Genomic DNA, 22906 nt, shown 5'->3' with positions numbered 1-22906 from the left:
GACTTGCACCAAGGTCAGGTATCATCAAAGAATGGACTTCCAGGGTGGCTTCCTCGTGGTCACAGCGTGCGCCTCCAGCTGGCAACTCAGAGCCACCAGATCCCAACATCTTGCTTAAGCTGTGTGAATCCATATAAGAATACAAAATATTTAAATCCCGAATGTCACCTTACTGAGCTGTGTGCTAAGAACACTCACTGGTAGACTCCCTATATTTAAAATATTTCTATCTAGTTTGATAGCCCATGTGCTGTTTCTGCCCAGAAGTATCGAACTAGATAAAAGTATTTTATTTTATTTTATTAAATTATTATTATTTTTTGTCTTTTTGCCATTTCTTGGGCTGCTCCTGCGGCATATGGAGCTTCCCAGGCTAGGGGTCGAATTGGAGCTGTAGCCGCTGGCCTATGCTACAGTCACAGCAGTGAGGGATCCGAGCTGCGTCTGCAACCTACACCACAACGCCGGATCCTTAACCCACTGAGCAAGGCCAGGGATTGAACCCGCTACCTCATGGTTCCTAGTCGGATTCGCTAACCACTGAGCCACAACGGGAACTCCTAGATAAAAGTATTTTAAATACTATCATATAAGGAAACTCATGGAAAACAGATGTGACCACAGATTGGAAGGCAGTATATACCAGGAGCCTACAAATTTCATATGGTTTGTCTCAGAGTCTATCTTTAAAGCAAACAGTGGAAAATTATGAATATGAATTGTAGAATACCCAACAAGAAAACATGCAGCCATTAGAAATGATAATAATTAAACTATAAGGGGAAATGTTTATGATAAATGCGAAAGTATAAAATCATACCTAGTATGCGATCTCAATCACAAAAGCAAAAGAAGGAACAAAAGAGCAGGAGGAGGTGTGGCGGTGGTAATGAGGTCAACACTGATCATCTCCATCTGACAGATGAGGAAACTGAGGCTTAGAGAGGTGAGGTGTCAGCCGGGTGGTACTCGGCTCAGCAGACCTCTGCTGACTGCATGGCTCACATGCTTGGTCACCAGGCTTTGCTGCCAGTTGGCGATTGCCTCCCGGAGATGGATCTGTGTGGGCTCTCTGTTCTGATTCTTTGCCTTTTTATGTCCTTTCCAAATTTTTTTTGGATAACTTTGTAGGGATTGGATTATCAAGGGGAAAAGCTGAAAAAAATCAGAGGAACAATAAGTAAGTGAGGAGAGTCAGCAGCTTCTGAGATAAGCAGATTGTTCGTTGAAACTTGAGGAAGAGCATCAATATAAAGAGTTGTGAAAAGGAAAACATGTTAAGGAATTGAAGGCCTTTGGCTGGTTAAACATGTAGTACCTTTTTTTAAACATAGGTATTTTTTATTGTATGTTGTGATGACTCAGGATTTTGTTGTTTTTACTGAAGAGTCAACTTCTTTTTTACAGAGACACTAGAGAATATTCGTAGATGCTTATTGTTTGTTTATTGGTGGCCTTGGCTGCAAACAATAGCTCTCCTTGAGGCATTGTGTGTATTGTGAAAGAGAAATGCTCTATTCATAATGAAAAATAAGCTGCATGTCCATCAGAATAGAGAGCCGGGAGGGAAATAATGCATTGTTTTCTACTTGCAGAAAAATTAGACACTATGTGTCCATTATCAGAGTGTGCAATGGCAACAGTAAGGTATGTAAGGAGAGCCCTGGGGACCCCAGGGACCCAGCAAGATTTCCCTTATTGCATAACTAGGCACCCAGAACTAATGCCTTCTCAAATTCATTTTTAGGCTGAGAAAATAACTGAATGTGTTCAGTCTGACACTCATACAGGTATGGTGCCCCATATTCATTCTTAGGGTTCACTGAGCTTTTGAAAAAAAATAAAAACAGACCCTCCCTCTGACAGGCTTGCCTGGTGTGTAGGCAGGACTGTATTTCTCTAGCGCCGTGGCAGCATTTCTGACTCCCAGGCTGCTTTATGAGTCAAAGGACCTGAGCACTGGTGGGTGTTCCAACAGGTGTCCTGGGGTGGGTCTTAGCCTATGGGGGGAGAACTGGTCTCCTCAGTGCATGAACCTATGGAGTGGAGTGTGCTTTTTTGGCCTGATCTGTGCTTTAAGGGACAACAGTACAGTACTTTAGCAGAGATACTTTCACCTCCAGCCTGCAGGGAGATAGGTGGACCCCATCAGACCTGCCTTACTTGGTATCTGGCTCATAAGGACTAACTGTGCCTTGGACACCATCTGCTTATCCTATGTCTGTGTTACTGAAGATGTTTTTTCCTAGCTTGGAATCACCTCTTTCCTTCCAGCGTATGTCATGGCTTCAGCAAGCCACCTTCCTACTCTGGCCTTTACCTGTGATGGTGCAGGTCCTCTCCAACTTCATGCCAGAGGCTGCCCATCAAGCCTGTGTGGATGCTTTACAGCACCCTGCCCCTCCCAGGCACCTCTCGTTGCTCAGCTAGTCTGTCCATGGAAAAGACTGTCTCCCATCCCTTCAGCTGTTGATGTGCTTTCAGCAATACCAGAGCAGTTCACTCTTTCATTCTAGGAGTGTTTCCTACATGGTTTTCTTTCTTTTCTTTTTTTGGTTTTTTTAGGGCGGCACCCGTGGCATATAGAGGTTCCCAGGCTAGGAGTCTGATCAGAGCTACAGCTGCTGGCCTACACCAGAACCACAGCAGGGCGGGATCTGAGCTGCATCTGTGACCTGCACCACAGTTTCATGGCAATGCCAGATCCATAACCCATGGAGCGAGGCCAGGGATCGAACCTGAATCCTCATGGATGCTAGTCGGGTTCGTTAACCACTGAGCCACAATGGGACCTCTGCTACATGGTTTTCTAAGTGTTTACTGTGTACAAGGCACTGTGCCAAGTGCTTAACTTACAGTGTATTTAACTGAAGACTTGCAGTAACCCAGTGGGGCAGGAACTTGATAGATGAAGTTACCTTTGTACAGATAAAGGAGCTGAAAGGCCAAATAATTTGCCAGGGATACCCACTTAGGAAGTGGTGGAGCGGGCACTTGAATCCAGACAGCCAGCTCCAGAAGCTCTGAAGCATGTGCTGGGACAGTTCCACACCCAAGAGCCATCTTAGTCGAAAAAGAGTGCACATTGATACCGAAGGACATATAGCAAGTGATCAGAAGTCGGTGAGGGAGGACCAGTGGTGCCATGGTGGCTCAGAGGAAGAAAGAAGCTCCAGACAGGGAGAGGCAGATTTGAGTAAGAGGAGAAGCGTGGGAGGAAAAGCATTCCAGAGATAAAAACAGGCACTGAAGAGGAAAAGTACAGAGTATATTCTAGAAAGAGCCGGGTTTAAATTTGACTGGTATAAAAGGCTGGTGTGGAAGGGAGTTGGGATCATAAAGCCTCCTTAGATGCCAAGTAGAACATCAGGATTTTCATCCAGAGGCAGTGGGAGTCTGAGGATTTTTGAGCAAGGGAGTAGCATGGAGACATCTGAGCACGAAGAAGCTCTTAGAGCCTGTCTGTAGCAGATTACACGGAATGAGGGCCCAGAAACAAGACTACTAACCTTGCCATGTAAGAGGAAGAAAACAGGCCAGGGCATCGTTCAGCGAAAGCTCAGTGCACGAGCACCACGTGCAAGGCCAAGTGGATGTCTCTGCCTGCGAGAAACCTGCGTTCTGTGTTTCTTGAGTAGGGGGATGGGTAGTGCAGGGGACAAGGAGGTGGTCAGGAAGGTCTTTGCCACTAAGGTGACGAGTTCTGGGCTAGGTGGTGTGGAGCAGGGAAGGGCTTCAGCATATTTTACAGGTATTCTCGCTGCCAGAGTTGGGCCATTGATACTGGCCTCACAAACCTGAAAGGAGTGTTATCTGCATCAGGAGAAAGTGAGATTCTCAGGGGCAGGGGGCGGGTACAGTGTCTGAAGCTGCAGGGAGCACAGGGCTGACTATCAGCTCTAGACAGGGCAGATTGGAGGTCAGTGAAACCCTGAGAGCCTGGTCTCCATACTGAGCAGGCGCTCCCCAAATGCCTGGACTCTTGAACAGTGTCCAAGAAAATTCTCTGAAGACTGGTACCAGCATTTTACATAAGAGACCTGGTTCCCATCTTCCTTGTACCCAAAATGGAGCTTATCCTGGCAGATAGCAGCATTAGTGCAGGGATGAAGGCAGCTGCTGTTCCTGGGGCAGCTGACTAGTTACTGGGCCTCACAGCTTCTCCAGGGTTTCCTGGGTTTACCCAGCAGGCCAAGGAAGTACTGCTGACTTTCCTCTGCTAACAAGATGGGCAGTGCAGAAGGATTGCGTTTCACGGAACAGGAAGCCAAGAGCGGAGACACGAAGTTGCAGGTGATGCTGAGCCCAAGCCCAGGTCTGAGGAGGCCTATTTGGCATTGTCTCCACTGCCAGGCCAGATGCCTCAGGTCAGTCCCTGTGTGTGGAGCTCTTGGGAGGCAGGAGGGCCTGTGTGGGGCTCCTTCAGGGGCCCGAGCTCAGGTTGAGATGTCAGGCCCACATTTCTGCTCGAATCCCCTCAGCCCAGAAGATGAAAGTGCTTTAAGAACCATTGACAAAGTGCTGTAGGGAATCAGAGGGGAGCAGTGATCTCAACGGGGCTGTCAGGGGTAAGAACGTTGAATATTTAGGGTGAGGAAAGTATTTAGGGTGAGGAAAGTATTAAGGGTGCCGAGTGGAAGTTAAAGCCTGCTTCGTCTCCTTCCACTCCTGCCCCAGCCTGTCCTCAGGACACCAGCTGGTCTTGCTTCCCTCCAGCTGCACTCTGCGCCATCTCCGAAAGCAGCTTCCCCCTAGAAGTGCCTTCCTCCTCTTTGAGTTCCATCTACAAAACATCAGTCATCTCCTTCCTGCTCCCTCTCCCAGAGGAGGCTCTGCTCCTTCTGCACTTCCAAATTACTACTGTCACTCTTAGGCCACCCGCCTTTGTTCCCCTCCATACCACCCTCTTTGAGGATGTGGACCTGACCTTATTCATCTTCACATCCCTAATGCCTGGCTTAGAGCCTGACACATGGTAGGTGCCCTCCAAGTGTTTGTCGAGTGGCAAAAAGGGAAAGAGTAAAGGGACACCAGAAAGCTCACAGCAAAGTCTTAACAGCCAGCTGTGTGAGCGCTCATCTCCATGAAGCTCAGAGGAAGGAGACGTGCTGGTGTCTGTGTGTGGTTGAGAGAGGTGTGATTGGAAAGGGTGAGCATTTAGGTAGGGCACAGTGTCATACGTCAGAGGCAGAAGGAGCCGATGTCCAGGCTGTTCCTGAGACAGAGCAGGGAGAGCTGTGCTGACCCAGCCCACGTGTGGTCAAGAAAGTGAGAGATGAAAGGCAGGCTGTTGCAAGCAGACGCTTCCTGTCCTTGACTGCCAGCAAGTTTCTCTTTATCTCTGAAGTGCTGAAGGGTTTTAGAGTGGTTATATTAGTGATACTTTGACTTGTGCTCAGGCATATGCAGATGTTTGGAGAAGCAGACGTGTGTCTGTTGAGCATCTGTTATGTGCTGGCAGTGCTGGTGCCCTAGGAAAGGGAAAGGAAGATTATTTCTGCCTTCATGTCCTTCACAGCTGGTGAGGGACACGGACAGTAAAGAAGGCAGTTACTGGAGGGTTGAGGGGTAGACATTAGGGAAAGGTTTCCTAAAGGAGATGATCCCTGAACCTCATCTTAGCTGCATCTTCAAAGAGGCTCGGGAGTCAACCAGGTGAAGAAGGTGGCGGGGGGGGGGGGTTCCTAAGCGGAGGTAACTGGTTTGTACCAAGGCATAGAGGTTTGGGAGGTGAAATAGCATGTCACTTAAGCAGTAGTTGACTTGGCTGTAGTTGATGATGGCCAGAGAGAAGAGGTCCAGATAATCATGGGACTCTGGGTGTCACATTGGGGAATTTAAATCCAATCCTAAAAATAATAGTGACCCATTAAAATGTCTTAGTCAGGAGAGTTAATCCGGTCAGATTTTCGTTGTAGAAGGACCCCTTGGCTGCCTGTAGAGAATAGGTTGAAGGGTACAAGGTTGGGGCCTGAGGGACAAATGAGAAAGGCCGTCATTACAGTGACAGTGGCAAGTGTCTGAGCCAGGACAGGGACTGAGCAGGGAGAGACTGGAGAGTATTTAGGATGTAGGATCTACAGATTTATCTGACCAGATGAGGGGGAGAAGCGGGTCTGACCTGTCTCCAGCTTAAGCAAAAAGGTAGATGCTGTTCAGAGACCTGGGAAAAAGAGTGGATTGGGAGAAGATAATGAGTTCATTTGGGTAATGAACTCGTTCGAAGTACTTGAGGGGTGTCCAGGTGGAGGTGACGAGTGGTCAGTTAAGATGTAAGTCTGGGGCTCAGGAGGAAGGCCTGGGTCAGGCCAGCAGCACGGGAATTAGTTGCGGCTGTAGGAAGGAATGCGGTCTCCCGGGGAGATTGTGTTATCTGAGAAGAGCAGGGGTGCTGAGGAAGAGGGGATCATGATGGAAACTAGGAAGGAATAATAGTAAGAGATGCAAGGAAAGCCAGCGTGGACTTGTGTGAGCCAGGGGTTTGCAGGAAGAGGGATCAGTGGTGTCTAGGACCACAAGTCAGTCAGTCAGCTAAGAATTGAATTGTGTCCTTCAGATGTAGTGACAACCAGGTCCTCAGGGACCTTGACAAGGTCATGCCAGTGCCCACATAGAAGGGAATGTAGCAGACAGCAAGGGAGCAGCTTCTCAGTGGTGGGGAGGCATACCAAGGGCCTGCACTTGGATCCTGTTCATGAGAGGATTCCTGGTGAGGAAGCCAGGAGAAGACAGAGAAGTTACAGGAGGGGAGACCTGAGCTCAAGCACCTGCTTTGTGCTCACTCATCTGCGTGGTGACTCCCAGTTTCCTGGCCTGTGAAATGGGGACAGGATGGAGAGGCTTGGGTCCCACATGTGACATCCAGGAGGAGCACAGAGGAGGGCATAGGAAGGAAGGTTAAGTTTGCCTTGTCGTTGATTGGCGTGGGGTTGAGGTTAGGGACTGAGAGGAGTCGAAGACAACCCCTGTTTGGAGCCTCAAAGAGCAATGGTGCTGTCCACAGGAAGCAGGGGCAGAGGAATAGACCCCAAACTCATGTTCCTTGTACTACCCTCCAAAAGAGAGGCACCTTCTTCTCTGGAACATTTTATTTAGAGCTTGTATTGTAGGAAAAAAAATGCAAGATTTTTTTTTCCTTTGGGGCAAGGGTGGATGGGGATCAGAATTATATAGAATCATGATAGGTGAGTTCATTTCTGCTAGTTTTTGCATTATGGGACTCAGTAATTATGTAACCTGGCAACTGTAAAGCACTTGTTTATGTCAGTACCAGGTAGGACATTTTGAGAAAGTCAGCCTCCCTTAAAACCGAGTTGCTGACAGTCTTCACGTCTGTGCACTGTGTTGATTTTTGTGGCATCCTAAATGGTATTCTAATTCTTAAATTACGTCTTAAAACTTTTAGATTGGTAATTTTCCTAATGTGTTATTGCAGTCTCTTGGGAGAGGTAATTTATAATTTAATTGTTTCCACAGATAATCAGACAGGCAAACATAAAGACAGGAGAAAAAGCTCCCTGGATGTCAGAACTGTTGCCTCTCGAGCAAGCGAAGGTAGGTGACAAAGACCAGAGAAGAGAACACTCTTCTCTCAGTGTGGAACACGCGGAGATGTCTAATGCTCCCTCCCCAGCCTCAGCTTCTGGCGCTGCCTCCCTCTGGCTGGCTCCCTCACTGCCACCCCCCCACAACTCCTTTGCCAGTGGGTTCCATCCTGACCCTTTTGATGGAGTCAGGGAATAAAAAAAAATAGTGGATACTTTTTACCATCTATTCTGTAGTTGATTTTCTAAACTGTAACAGCTTAAGGTGTCAGTTTATCTGCTATAATTGTATGAGCAACGATTTCCAATCATTGGAAATTCTTAATGATTTATTCTATTGTAGGTTACAGTCTGCCATGGAAGCTTGCCTTTTGGTGGGGAAGTGAGCCGCATTTGGGGATGTAAAAGACTCTTATTAAGCAAATATTCTTTAAGTTCTAGTTGGAATATGATTTTTTAAAGATTATATAGCTATGTGGCCTGAGACATCTAGGAGTTTTTTGTTTTTGTTTTGGGGGGGTTGCTTTTTAGGGCCGCACCCGAGGCATATGGAGGTTCCCCCCAGCTAGGGGTCGAATCGGAGCTACAACTTCCACCTGCACCACAGCTTCCAGAAATGCTGGGTCTTTAACCCACTGACCGAGGTCAGGGATTGAACCCGCATCCTCATGGATACTAGTTGGGTTCATACCACTGAGCCACAACAGGAACTCCTAGGAGTTTTTGAAGTGCAATGAAAATTATTTGTAGATAGTGTGAAGGCAAATATTCCTGCTAGCTGTGTACTTTCTTTGACTGAGAGATGAATTGGGAAGCATATGGAGTTGATTGTTACTAGATAAAAAGCCAAAATTTGCCTGTTTTACAACTGAGATCCAGTGCCTGCCCTCACTTCTCTCGTGGGTTTGTTGCGAGGACCAGAAGACATGCTGCGTATCCCTCGCATTGGAAGGACAATACAGATCCCACCCCTGCTGCAAGGCCAGGGAGCAAAGTGGTCTTATAGAGAAGAGTGTGGACTTGAGCCTCAGAATGACCTTGATTCAGGTCCCAGCCTCATCTACTTTTTGTCCATCCTTGGGACTGGACTTCCATGCTTGCATTTCCTCGTCATAAAATGGAGATGATTGTGCTGTCCACAGAGGATTATGTGAGGTTCCGTGTGGCACCTGGCAAGGTTAGGGGTCACTGCCATCACCACATGTTAGGGCCCTTGGGCAGAGTAGAGCAGAGCAGGGTCAAGGTCACTGATGCCCAAAACCGTCTTCACTCCCACATGCTGACTTCTTTTTATCCTTTGGATTACTTTGTCCATTTCTGTATTTTTAAGAGTAAAACATTTTTCTTTTAGTGTGTTTGGTTTTTAACCAGTGTTCTTTTTAATTGACTTATAATTCACATGTAATAAAATTCCTATTAAGTGTTGAGTTCAGTAAGTTTTGGCACTTCTGTACATTGAACTGTATAGAATGTAACCACCCAAAATAGATATAGAAAATGCATGCATGCACTCGCATTCACACGTTTCACCACAGAGGCAACCACTGATTTTGCACAGAAGTTAATTTGGCCTCTTTTTGTGCTTCAGAGGAATGGAATCGCACTCTTTGTGTTTGGCCTCCATCACTCATTTTAATGTTCTTGAGATTCATCCACGTTGTTAGGTATATCAGGAGTTCATTCTTTTGTATTGCTTGGTAACATTCCATTCTATGAATATGCCGCAATTTGTCTATCCATTTTCTTACTAATGGCCCTTTGTGTTCATCTTTCTGCCTTGCGGCTGTTAGTATTTTGGCTGTTAAGAATATTTTGGAATGTAAGGCTGTGGTGAATATTTTGATACTGTCTTTTTTTGTGGAATGTGTGTTCCTCTCTTACCTAGGAGTGGAATTGCGGGGCCTTTGGGTAGTTGCAGACAGTTCTTCCGTGTGGGATATACCATGTTCCTTTCCGTCACTGTCTGGGAGAGTTCCGGTTGCTCTGCACGCACCCCCACCCCCCCGCCCCCCGCCTTGGTTCCCCAGAGTTTTAAACCTTAGCCATGCTACTGGATATAATTTGAACTTAATTCGCCTGATGACTACTGAGATCGAGCAACCCTTTCATATGCTTATTGGCCATTTGGATATCCTCTTTTAAGTGCTATTTAAATATTTTGCCCATTTTTTATCATTGGGTTATTTATCTTTTTCTTGCTGGTTTGTAGAAATTCTCTTTATATTCTAGATATGGATATAAATATTCCAAGTATATTGTTCTTAGTCTGTAAATTGCCTTTTCACTCTCTTAATAGTCTTTCAGTGAATAGAGGTTCTTTTTTTTTTCTTTTAACTTCATTTGTTTTATTTCCAACTCTTTTCATGTATTTTCTTCTCACCTATAACTGTTCATTTTCAGAATTTTTCTCATGCTTTCTCTATCTCTCTTGAAACACATATAAAAAATACAAAAGCTGGAGTTCCCGTCGTGGCTCAGTGGAAACGAATCCAACTAGGAACCATGAGGTTGTGGGTTCAGTCCCTGGCCTTGCTCAGTGGTTAAGGATCTGGCGTTGCCATGAGCTGTGGTGTAGGTCGCAGATGCGGCTTGGATCTGGCATTGCTGTGGCTGTGGCGTAGACTGCAGCTGCAGCTCTAATTAGACCCCTAGCCTGGAAACCTCCTTATGCCACTGGCACGGCCCTAAAAAGACCAAAAAAAAAAAAAAAAAAGAGAGAGATAAAAAAATACAAAAGCTGAATTCAGTGACAATTTACATCCAAATTATGGAGCCTTATCAATTTCCAAAATTCTGTCACTCCTTAAGAAGATATTACAACATTAAACCAAGGTTTCATTGCTCTTATTATTTTTTTTTTACTGTTTGTTATCACTTATATATGGAATCCAAAACATAATACAAATGAATCTATATACAAAATGGAAATAGACTTACAGACATAGAAATCAAACCAGGGGCTACCATAGGGGAAAGCGAGGGCATAGTGATAAACTAGGAGTAGGATCAGCAGGTACAGACCACTACGCATAAAGTAGACAAGCAACAAGGATTTACTGCATAACACCAGGAACTCCATTCAGTATCTTGTAATAACCTATAATAGAAAAGAATTTGAAAAAAAATATATATATATATGCACACATAACTGAATCAGTTTGCTGTATACCTGAAACTAACACAATGTTGTAAATCAACTATACTTCAAAAAAATATATATGTGTGTGTGTGTGCATATTGAAATTATTCAACCTCTATAGTACCCACAGCAAAAGTGCTTTTTTTCCCCAAGGACCAATATTTTTTAACTGACATTGTTTAAAATTGCTAGTTTATGGTGGTAATAAAAAGCAAACCAATTACCAGACAGCTTTATTACTGTTTATAAGTTCTCCACAGACAATGCATCCCCCTTGTTGCTTATACATGCAACAGACAACCCAACACCACCACTCTTGGACCTCTGTTAAGGGATACTCTTTTTATTTATTTATTTAAATGATTTTAATTTTTTCCATTATAGCTAATTTACAGTGTTCTGTCAATTTTCTACTGTGCAGCAAAGTGACCCAGTCACACAAACACAGGTTCTTAAATTATCAGTGTTTTCTATTAAGGTACTGCTTTTTGTTCTATTTTAAGAAATCATTCTCTGTACCAAAGTCATGAAGAATATTCTTCCATGTTTCCCTCTCCCATGTTTTTTCCTAGAAACTTTATTTCTTTATCTTTCACTTTGGGTCTGTGATCCATTTCAAATTAATTTTATATCTAGTGAGGATAGGACTCAAGAATGAATTTCCCCCCTTCAGGGAAACCCAACTGGCCCAAAACCATATTCAAAAACCATCTTTGGAAGTAACATCCATTTTTGTAAACCATGTGACTATAAATAGATGGTCTCTTTCTGGACTCCGTTCTGTTTCATTGTTCTGTCTGTCCTTGGTTGTATCAATACCACCATCGATTACTACAGCCATTTGGTAAGCCTTGGTATCTGGCAGTATAAAGTTCTCCTTCAGCACTCTCTTGGCTATTTTAGGTCTTTTGTGTTTCCATATAACATTTAGAATCAGCTCGTCAGTATACATACCCACGGCCTCCTGGGAGTGTCTTAAATCTGTATGTAGATTGATCTATTTGGGGAAAATTGAAATCTCTATGTTCATTGTCGTTATTTAGACTATCTTTATTTTTTCTCAGAAATACTTTGTGTTTTCAGCCATATAACTCTTGCACATCTTTCCATTACATATATCCTTAAATATTGATGTTTTTTGATGCTATTGTTACAATGTTTTTTATTTCAACATCCAGTTGTCTGTTGCTGGTATATAGAAAAAAAATTGACTTTTATGCATTGGCCTTGTCCCCAATAACCTTGATAAACTTACTCAAGGTGTTTGTAGGTTCTTTCAGACTTTATACACACACAGTCACGACAATCTCTATACCATCTGTTTCTTTTTCTTGCCTTATTACATCCACAGAATTGTTTTTTATAAGTATATGTCACTTTCATTCTATTTTTAAATGAGAACAAGTTCTTTTATGACATGGTGATAGAATAGTGGGTTTTTTTTGGTTTTTTTTTTTTTTGGTTTTTTTTTTTGGTTTAATGGCCTTGTTAGGTAAAATAGAAAGTTGGAAACCATGTGCTAGTCACCAAAATTAGATTTAGGAGTTCTGCTGAGCTCCGAAATGTAAAGCATTCGAGAGCTCCTGAGTTGGTTCATCTTGCACAGTGTTTCTCCTTGGGCCTTAGTTTGGTAAAAATAAGGCTGACACATCAGGCTGTTGAACAGTCTGTGGTCCTTTAAGGTCTTTGGTAAACAGCATTTGGCCTGACAGTGGGGCTTTCAGGGAGATACACAGAACACTGTGTGAATATTTCCTCCTGCCTGTGTATTGCCCAGGCTTCTCCCCACCCCAGAGGAACTGGATCTTGATAGGAGCAACAAAAAATTAGCACATTTTAGAGCCCAAGATTTGCTGCCCTCCTCACTTACAGTATTGACCCAGTCACTCTAGATAAAGTATGACAGTGGAAATCACTAACAGATGCCTTGAAAAATTGAACCAGAGATTCATTATTTCAGTTCATTGAGTTGTGTTTATTGCTCACACCGTATATGAAACCAAGAGCCTGCGGGGCATTGTCTTGCAGAACATTTGCACTCCTGGATAGTGGCAAGCTGAGTAATTATAAAGCCTTATTGTTGTAAACACAAAAAGAGGCTGTTTGGCTCTGACTCGCTAGATTGTTTTCTCTCTTTTCTCTCTGGCCTGTGACCTCAGATGTTGTCTACAGGGACACATGCATCCTAGTGCCTAGAACTGAAGGAAGCAAGGTTGGTCATGCCAGAATCCCAGGCTTGTTAAGATAGAAAGGAAGTTCAGGGACCATGTAGTTGTGCTTCATCATGCAGCTGAGTACTCTGGGGCCTGGGGAAGGAGGGGAGACAGGTGCACAGCCCTGATTTCTGCATCACGTGATCTCTCCACAGTTTCCAGCCAGAGACGACACTCCTCCATGGCCCGGATACATTCCATGACGATCGAGGCGCCCATCACCAAGGTGAAACAGTTTGTGGTTGGTTTCCACTGAGCAGAGCAGTCTCTCGTTCTCCCAGTTGATTGTTTTCAGCGAGAAGAAACAGGGACCCACCGCAATAATAATGCACTCCTGATTGTATGGAGCTGCCTGACACGCACATTTTAATAGTCTGAAGTTAGCACTGAGTACTGCTGCCAGCCTGACTCTCTGGACTGCTTTTTCATTGTCTTTAATGTTATGAAACTCAGGCCTTGTCTTAACATATTGTAGGTAATCAATATCATCAATGCTGCCCAGGAAAGCAGTCCCATGCCTGTGACAGAAGCCTTAGACCGTGTGCTAGAAATTCTGAGAACCACTGAATTATATTCACCACAGTTTGGTGCTAAGGATGATGATCCTCATGCCAATGACCTTGTTGGGGGCTTAATGTCTGTAAGTATATTCCACCAGGCTGCTGGCTAGATCCTGCCGTTCTTGTGTGTTTTCCCAGAGGTGATTTGTTTGTGGGCTGGCCTACACAGCACTCTTTGTGTGTGGAGCTCAGTCGAGGCCTAAAGCCTCCACTGCCTGGGCTTAGCTGCCCTCTGGCTGAGCTGTCACTCACCTGCTGCCTACCACCCAGGAGAAGGAGGAGCCTTCTCAGTCTGCTGAGCTGATTCTTCACTTTGGCTCAGGGGTTCTGCAAGTGATTTATTTAAAGAAAATTGAATTGTTTTAAGATTTTGAAAACTGGGGCAGAATAAAAAAATATATATAAAATGATCCATACCATATTATAAAACAGAACTACTATATATGTTTAAAGAGGCACCAGGAGATAGGGCATGTGGTTTTCCTCCAGAGCATCCTACAGATTTGGGGAAGTCCACAGATTTGATGACTTCAGGGGAAAGAAGGGCTTGGGACCATTTCATTAGAGGGGGGCTTTCTAGTGGGCTCTTGAGGGGTCGTGGATCCCCCTCCAGCCCATCTAGCATAGAGGTCTCACAGGGAAGAACAACTTCATGGAAAACAGATCATTCCCTTGCTATCTGTCACTTTTAGAAAAATTCAGAAATAAAAAATTTACTTCCCCTCCTAATTCCTGCTTTCTGAAGTCACTTGATTCCATAAAATAAGGTTTCAAGCAGTAATCTGAAGGGTAGAGCAATTCCCAGAGATGGTGTTGCCTATTTGAGACAGAGGCTTCTCCAGCCTGTGCGTGTGTTGAGGGTTGGGGGAGCTGGGACGGGGGTGATGAGGGATGGGGTGGGATAGCGTCCCAGGGATGAGGGGAGAAAAGAGGCAAGGCGGGGAGAGAGCAGCCGCAGGCCTGAGGAGGGGCCTGCCCAGGGGCATGGGCAGTGGTCTGGGAGCAGCTCTCAGCCCGAGAGGCAGCTGGGCAGTGTGTGGGCACTTAAGAGAGCAAGGAAGGGTCTAGTTTTCCAGAGGAAGCCTGGTGTCCATGAGCCAAGTGTGAGGAAGATTAAGGGCAGAGGCGTGTGGTCCCTAAGAAAGAAAGTGGGTCCTGAATGCCAGTGGGCTTTGGGGCATCTCTTGCACTCACCTCCCTGATGCTCCCCCTGCCCCCGAGTTTAGCCAGTCCTTCCCAGCATCTGGCTCTGTGCTCTTGTGTAAGTGACTGAGCGTGTGGTTGACCACGGTGGTGATCACAGCGGAGCCTTGGCATGCGTAGATGGCAAGGCCTGCCCTCATCTCTCCTCTGGGACTGGCTGTTCTGGGGTTTTCGAAAAGTAAAAAAGAGTTGTGACTTCCCTTTTCCTTGTTTCCTTCATTTTTATCAGGATGGTTTGCGAAGACTATCTGGGAATGAATATGTTCTTTCAACAAAAAGTAAGTTTTCCCTTTTTAACTTTTTGGATCGCTATTAATGCTACAGCTAAGCTGGGAGCTCCCGTTGTAGCTCAGTGGGTTAAGAACCTAACTAGTATCCATGAGGACGTGGATTCCATCCCTGGCCTCACTCAGTGGGTTAAGGATCCAGCGTTGGCCTTAAGCTGTGGCATTAGGTCACAGACGTAGCTTGGATCTGGTGTTACTGTGGCTGTTGTGTAGGATGGCAGCTGCAGCTCCATTTCGACCCCTAGCTTGGGAACTTCCATATCCCACAGGAGCGGCCCTAAAAAGAAAAAAAAAAATTACAACTAAGCTTAAATGATGAAAATAAATTTTTCAGATGAAAATTTTCAGGTAATTTTTTTCATCAAGTTTGTTAGTATATCATAAAACCTGAGAAACAAAGCAACTGTCCCCTTAAGCCGTACTGTTCTCCCTAAGGAACAGTTAAAGCTATAAAGCCTATTAATTTTGTTCTCCAAATCACATCACTTTGTAGGCCTTCAACAAGTTTCCAGCAGTATAATCACCCCCATCTCCCTTCACGACATCCCACCACGGATAGCTCGGGCCATGGAAAATGAGGAATACTGGGACTTTGACATTTTTGAACTTGAGGCTGCCACTCATAAAAGGTGAGTCTCTGTGGAGCTCAGCAGACAGAGAGCTTGATTCCAAGGACTGATACGGAAAGAGCCACCCAAAGAGTGTGGCTTCTGCACAGAGCCAGTCCCTGGTCAGGGAGGAGGCTCAGGAAAGAGCAACGGGGCCCAGGCCTTGACCAGAGATCTGTGGGAAGCCAGGGGGACTTCTGTGGAAAGAGCAAGCATGAACCTGAGCAAGTGACTTAATCTCCCCAAATAGCCAAAGTTTCTTTTTTCTTCCTTCCTTCCTTCCTTCCTTCCTTCCTTTCTTCCTTCCTTTCTTCCTTTCTTCCTTCCTTTCTTCCTTCCTTCCTTCCTTCCTTCCTTTCTTTCCCTCCCTCCCTCCCTCCCTTCCTTCCTTCCTTCCTATAAAACATAGTAGTTAATTTCTCCTGTAGGTAGCGATATGTTGAGATAGCAGGCAAGAGCCCCACTCAGAGCCTGGAACTAAAACTTAGAAATACACAAATGCACATTTGATAGGAGCTATTCCCAGATCTTGGTTGCTATGTTGGCGACAGGCATGGGGACACTCAAAACTCCAGTCCTCCTGATCTGGGTGGGGTCACAGAGACTAGTGTGGTATTGGGGTTTTACCTTCAGCGTTATACCTTGCTGGAAAAGAACAGTTAGTCAGAGGGGTGTGATTGGCTTGGCATGCAGAAAAGGGTGTCCAGGGCCCATGCCAGCCAGAGCTGACCTTCCAAAGGGTGAGGCCCTGACCCCAGCAGACAGAAGGCAGCTGCAAGAGAGGCATGCTCTGTCGGCTGTGGGATATCTTAGCAGATCTCATCCTGGTCTGTGTGACTGTCCCCAAGACAGGCCATACCCTTTGCTCATGCTCACAGCGAGTCAACCTTCTGATACATTCTGCATCCATGCACCCACCATGGACAAGGACAATGGAAAAGAGTATTTCCAAAACAAATCTTTGGGCACCTGGTTAACATACTAGTGAGACTGTATTCACATGAACTGGTCAAGGCAGGTCAGTTCAAATCCTGGGAGCCTGACTGTCTCTGGATACTGCCTCAGCAGAGCCAAGTTTCTTGACCTTCCAGGCAAAGGCCAGATGCTGGATGAAGATGACTTCTCAAGGATGGGTGATCAGTTGGGAAACCTCTGGGAAGCTTCTCTGGGAAACCTCTTCACACTGTAATGCACACCTCCAGATTGTCAAGACCATTACATGACATGCGACGACATCTGGCTCATATGCCATCATCAGGAACTGTAATTTTCTCCTAGGCAGGACATCTGGCCAATGACATAGGTCCTACAAGTCCAAAGGAGGGGATAGGGTTCAAGGTAGCACAAGTCTAGCCTGGCAACACTTTGTTTTGGGGGATCCTCTAGTCCAACAAGTAGGGTCTGAGCCAGAAAGGGCAAGAGGAGTTCCCATCTTGGCTCAGTGGTTAACGAACTTGACTAGCATCCATGAGGACACGGGTTCAATGGCCTCTCTCAGTGGGTTAAGGATCCAGCATTGCCATGAGCTATGGTGTAGGTCGCAGATGCGGCTCGGATTTGGCATGGCTGTGGCTGTGGCGTAGGCCAGCAGCTACATCTCCAATTCAACCCCTAGCATGGGCACCTCCATATGCTGCAGGTGCAGCCCTAAAAAAACAAAAAAAAAAAAAAAAAGAAAGAAAGAAAAAGAACAAGAGAGCAAACCTCACCCCAGTGGGGAGCACCAGATGAGTGCTCCCAGAGTTGGGGCTAGGCTCCACCCAAGGTTGGCGGTGGCTACCAGGAGGAAAGGCAACAGTGTGCCACTCATGCAGGCCCCACTTTGCAGCCCTGCACACTCTCTGAAGTCTGGTTCTAGTTTTTCTCTTTGATTCTGTTCAGATCCAACACTTTGCCTGTTTCCTTGCTTTGTTTTAATGTTGTGGGTGTTTTTTCTCTATAGGCCTTTGATTTATCTTGGTCTCAAAACGTTTGCTCGCTTTGGAGTCTGTGAATTTTTAAACTGCTCCGAGACAACACTGAGATCGTGGTTACAAATTATCGAAGCCAATTATCATTCTTCTAACCCCTACCACAATTCTACACATGCTGCCGATGTGCTTCATGCCACTGCCTATTTTCTCTGCAAAGAGAGGATAAAGGTGAGTGGTGTTGGTGCGCCATACTTAATAGGTGGGAGCAGTGGAGGGGTTGCTCTGCGGTGCGATTGCTCGGGAGGGGCATGTCCTGCGCATGTGCAGCCTGGCCTGGGGGGGGCGTGGCCACACGAGGAGTCAGGAAGGAGGCCATGCCTTGGCTGTGGGGAGGTGATAAGTTAATTCATGACTTGTTCCCAGTCATTCCATAGCAGGGAATTTGGTCCCCAGGGAAAAAGCCAGCGAGAACAGGATAGGACTGCTTTTCTGGGAGTCTCTGAATCTCCAGCAAGTCTAGCCAGCTAACTGTCGGTTGTTCCCGCTTTAGGGTCCCCATCTACCTGTCAGAGTCAGCAGGGTTTGAGGCCAAGTTCATCATCTTTGCCCAACACTGCTCCCACCCACAGTTGCCTACCTGATCCAGATTTTCATCATCCAAGCAGATACCCAAGTCAGAAATCTGGCGTCATCTTCAGTTCATTCCTTTCAAGCTCCCAGCATCTGGTAGATATCTGACCTTGCCTGCTACAACCTCTCCATGTCCTCAGAATTGTTGCCTGCACATAGTGCCCCTGCTGCTGTCCCAGTGAGGGCCCCCTCATTTGTCATCTAAATGGTGCCAAACGAGAATTCCTGACTTGCCTCCTAGGGAACTCACTCTGACCATATTGTTCCCAGGAGCAGCCTCCCATCCTCCTTCAGGGTTTAAACTTTAAACTCCATGGACAGTGTATACAGCTCTCATCCCGCAGGCCATGTTTGGGCCGTGCTATACCACTTTAGTTTCTGAAGCTCCCATCCTTGCCATACTGTTCCCTTTGCTGGTGCTGGCTTCCCTTACATCTCCCCCGTCCTTCAGGGATCTATCTCGGTCTTCATTCCTCTAAGAAGCCTTCCCTAGAAACCCTCTACCTCCAACCCTGACTTGGCTGCCCCTCGTCCATACTCCCACACCCTCCTGGGCACTCTCCTGATTTTGCTGTATTAGAATGCTTACCTTCCACTTCCTTTGGACAACAAGCTCCTTCAGGATCCCTGATGCCTGTCCCTCTCTGTCCAGGGAGTGCAGCGGAGGAAGGATGAGGACCGTTCACTCAGAGGCTCCTAGTATCAGGTTCAGTGGCCACTGGCACCTGCTGGTGGCCAGTTGGAACTGGCCCAGAGACATTTAGCAGCTTTAGCTCCAGCTTTGGGGCCTTTGGAGAATGGGGGATAGGAAGAGGCCACAGTAAGAAGAGTTCACAGAAGAAAGGTTCCTTCAAGGAATGTTACTCACTACACACTCCTAAATCGAGCTTCCCAAGAAAGCTTTCCATGTTGTAAACTATTTCATTAGGGAATTTTTTGAAGTAGTGACTAGACTTGCACTATTTGTCAAAGTATTTGTGTTACTTCCTTAGGTGTCCATCATAAAATGGCACAGAGGGTCCAGGGCGGTCTAGTGAATGGCCAGTTCACTTTCAGAATTACTCAAGAGCAGAAGAATCAAACCACTGGTTTTGTGTCTAAGAAAATGGCCTCCTGAGGAATAAGACAGTGAGGTGTCATTGCCTGATGTCCTGGCATCTGGGGAAGGCCTCGTGGTGGCCAGGACCAGCCCAGGCAGGCAGCAGAGCAAGGACAAGTGCCTCCTGGTCCCGCCTCCTCACCTGTGACCAGGGGCAAATGTAGGGAAGAAAACAACCTGAAAGGATGATTCTAGCACATGGACGTGCTGAGCAAATGTTATTAATGCCTTACCCTGAAGTCACACCCTCTCAGAGTTGGGTCTCATGTCTCTGCTCCCTCTGTTTTTTGTTTGTTTCTTTTTTGTTTTTTGTTGTTGTTTAAGAAAGGTCATGACTAAGACTGTAGGTAGAATAAGGATTTAGAAATAGGACTATTTTTATAGTGTGAATAAAAATGGCAGAGGAGAGATGTCTGTGTCAGTATGGTTCCGCATATAAACAACCTGATTTTTGCTGTTTTTTGGGGGTTTTTTTTTGCTTTTTAAGGCCACACCTGAGGCATATGGAAGTTTTTAGGCTAGGGGTCAAATCAGAGATGCAGCTGCCGGCCTACACCACAGCTCACTGCAACGCCGGATCCTTAACCCGCTGAATGAGGCCAGGGATCGAACCCACAACCTCATGGGTATTAGTTGGATTTGTTTCTGCTGTGCCACAATGGGAACTCCAATTTTTGCTGTAATTTATTGCTTTTGAATTACAATATAGGTAACATACAACTATATATTCCGACAGCTAACTTAATTTTTAATTGCATTTGTTGAGATATAATGAACATTGTCAAATTCACCCATTTAAAGTTAAAACTATTGAATTTCTTTCTTTTTTTTTTTTTTATTTTCCCACTGTACAGAAAGGGGATCAAGTTATCCTTAAATGTATACATTACATTTTTTCCCCACCCTTTGTTCTGTTGCAACATGAGTATCTAGACATAGTTCTCAATGCTACTCAGCAGGATCTCCTTGTAAATCTATTCTAAGTTGTGTCTGATAATCCCAAGCATATAAATTTATAAGACTGATTTATTAGCTGTACACCTTCTTTTCATGTGTCCATAGAATATTTCCAAAAATGATCTTTTCACTAGGGCACAATGAATGTCTTGATAAACTTAAATTTCATAGGCTAGATTTTCTAACCACAACAAAAACTAGAATTTAATAACTAAAGGTTAATTTAAAAAAATGTCATTCACTACAAATGAGAAAATATTTTGAAAAATTTGGGGAGAAATAAGACATAAACCAAAAGTAACAGATTATTTAGAAAACAGGAACATGAGAAGTCTATATATCAAGACCTATAGGATGGAAAGAGCAAAATGATAATCCAAAAGGGTTTTTTTTTTTTTTTTTTTTTTTTGAGAGGAAAAAAACCCAGAAAAGTATGTTCTAGCCAAACTAATAAAAAAATACAGAAAACACAGAAATATACTTGAAATGGAGAATGACAGAAATGTATACTTTTGGGTTTTTTTTGGTTTTTTTTTTGTCTTTTTGCCTTTTTCTAGGGCCACTGCCACAGTTCCCAGGCTAGGGGTCTAATCAGAGCTATAGCCACCGGCCTATGCCAGAGCCACACCAACACCAGATCCGAGCCACAACCTACACCACAGCTCACGGCAACACCAGGTCCTTAACCCACAAGCAAGGCCAGGGATCAAACCCGCAACCTCATGGTTCCTAGTCATATTCATTAACCACTAAGCCACAACGGGAACTCCTAGAAATGTATGCTATATACTTAAAATAGATGGTTTCTATACTTCTATACTTAAAATAGATGGTTTCTTACAGAAAGAAAAGAAAGTTTTAAATCAAATTAGTTCTAGAAGTAGAAAACTGAAAGAGGTGAGTATCATGAGAGTTGTTTTTAAACTATCAGTTTCTTTAAAACTTGCCTCCTGCCCCAGATGGACAGGTGAGTTCTTTAGCCCTTTAGGGAATTTTTCCTTGTTACATAAAACTTTTCAAAGTCTTGAAGAAGATGGAAAACTTCCAGATCATTTTATCAGACTCATAAAACCCTGACATCAACCTGACAAAGCACCAGAAGTGGGGAGAAAATTGTAGACCAATCCCCAGTTAATGAGTGATGCATATCTTAAAAAATTTTTTCCTTTCTTTAAATTTAGTGATTCTAGTTTCTTTTGGTCTAAGTCAGTATGTCAGACTAAGGACTTTTATTGTGATGGGTCTAGAGACAGGCTGGCTGAGGGGGTGACTCCTACCTGTATCTTGGTAAGTCCTTAACTTGTGTGAGACTGAGAATCAGATAATGTTTCCTAATAAACATATGCAAAGATAGAACTGTTTCAGAGTGGAGACAGGAAAACTGGATTTGCTCAACAATATCCTTTCTCAGAAATCCAAAATATTCTTAATAGGGCAAAAAGAAAACTACACAGAAGGCTTCCTTGCTTTCAATGCCATGCCCCAGTTTTTAAAAGATCTCTTGTTTTCAGCAAACTTTAGATCCACTTGATGAGGTCGCTGCCCTCATTGCAGCCACTATTCATGATGTGGACCATCCCGGGAGAACCAACTCCTTCCTCTGCAATGCTGGCAGCGAGCTGGCCATCTTGTATAATGACACTGCAGTGCTGGAGAGCCACCATGCGGCCTTGGCCTTCCAGCTGACCACTGGAGATGATAAATGCAATATCTTTAAAAACATGGAGAGGTAAGAAAGCATAGGAAGGTATGTTTCCTTTGTCTCTCTCTCTCTTTAAACAATTTATTAAGGTATAATTCACACACAGTACAGTTTACCCATTTAAAGTGTGCTGTGGATTTTAGTCTATCCGGAGTTGTGCAGCCATCACTACAGTCAACTTTAGAACATTTCCATCACCCCTAAAAGAACCTCAAGCCTGTTAGCACTCACTCCCCATCGGCCCTCCCCCCCAACTCCTGAAGTTCTAGGTAGGCAATTACTGATCTACTTTCTGTCTCCATAGATTTACCAGTTCTGGGCATTTCATATAACTGGAAGCAGCCCCAATGTGTAGTCTTCTGTGACTGGCTTCTTTCACTTTAGCACAATGTTTTCAAGGTTCAGTTCATTTGTGTCTTGACATTTCAAGACACTTTGAGCCTTGAGAGATTCAGAGAAGCTGTCATCTATATCTCTGTCTGAAAGACTCCACTGTTCCCAGCAAACTTTTTTCAGGGGGTGGGGGTGGGGGTGGGGGGCCCTCACCTGTAGCACATGGAAGTTCCCAGGCTAGGAGTTGAATCAGAGCTGCAGCTGCTGGCCTGCGTCACAGGCATAGCAACAGCAGATCTGAGCCACATCTGTGACCTATACTGTAGCTTGCAGCAACACCAGATCCTTACCCCACTGAGCGAGGCAAGCCATTGAACCCGCACCCTCACAGACACTATGTTGGGTTCTTAACCTACTGAACTACAATGGGAACTCCTACCCTGCAAACCTATCATTGTCTTTGTTCACACGTCGCTTTCTTGAGGAAGCCTTCCCTGACCCTCACACTAATTATTCAGTCCTAGGTTCCTTCATAGCACTTGTCACACTTTAAAGTAACCATTTTTCAGAGTTCCCCAGTGCTTCATCAGGTTAAGGACATGGTGTTGTTACTGCTATGGCATAGGTTTGATCCCTGGCCCAGGAACTTCTGTGCGCAGCCAAAAAAATAATCATCATCATTTTTCATTATGTATCTAGGATCTAGTTTGATTCTTAA

The 22906-nt window shown here is 44.9% G+C and overlaps 1 protein-coding gene across 3 annotated transcripts in view; it reads left to right on the top strand.

Annotated features, from left to right (window-relative positions):
- PDE8A (phosphodiesterase 8A) overlaps positions 1–22906 on the top strand; it is a 147717-nt gene that overhangs the window by 100295 nt on the left and 24516 nt on the right. For all 3 annotated transcript variants that reach the window (XM_021098898.1, XM_021098899.1, XM_021098897.1), the window contains exons 10-18: positions 1596–1647; positions 1748–1790; positions 7477–7554; positions 13052–13122; positions 13372–13536; positions 14889–14937; positions 15440–15575; positions 17497–17695; positions 21665–21882. In XM_021098898.1, coding sequence (XP_020954557.1) covers positions 1596–1647; positions 1748–1790; positions 7477–7554; positions 13052–13122; positions 13372–13536; positions 14889–14937; positions 15440–15575; positions 17497–17695; positions 21665–21882 — 1011 coding nt within the window. The remainder of the gene's footprint in view (positions 1–1595; positions 1648–1747; positions 1791–7476; positions 7555–13051; positions 13123–13371; positions 13537–14888; positions 14938–15439; positions 15576–17496; positions 17696–21664; positions 21883–22906) is intronic.

Source organism: Sus scrofa, chromosome 7, assembly GCF_000003025.6.
Source record: "Sus scrofa isolate TJ Tabasco breed Duroc chromosome 7, Sscrofa11.1, whole genome shotgun sequence".
Classification (NCBI taxonomy): domain Eukaryota; kingdom Metazoa; phylum Chordata; class Mammalia; order Artiodactyla; family Suidae; genus Sus; species Sus scrofa.
The sequence above is the reverse complement of the archived record's forward strand: the minus strand, read 5'-3'. Positions and strand labels throughout refer to the sequence as shown.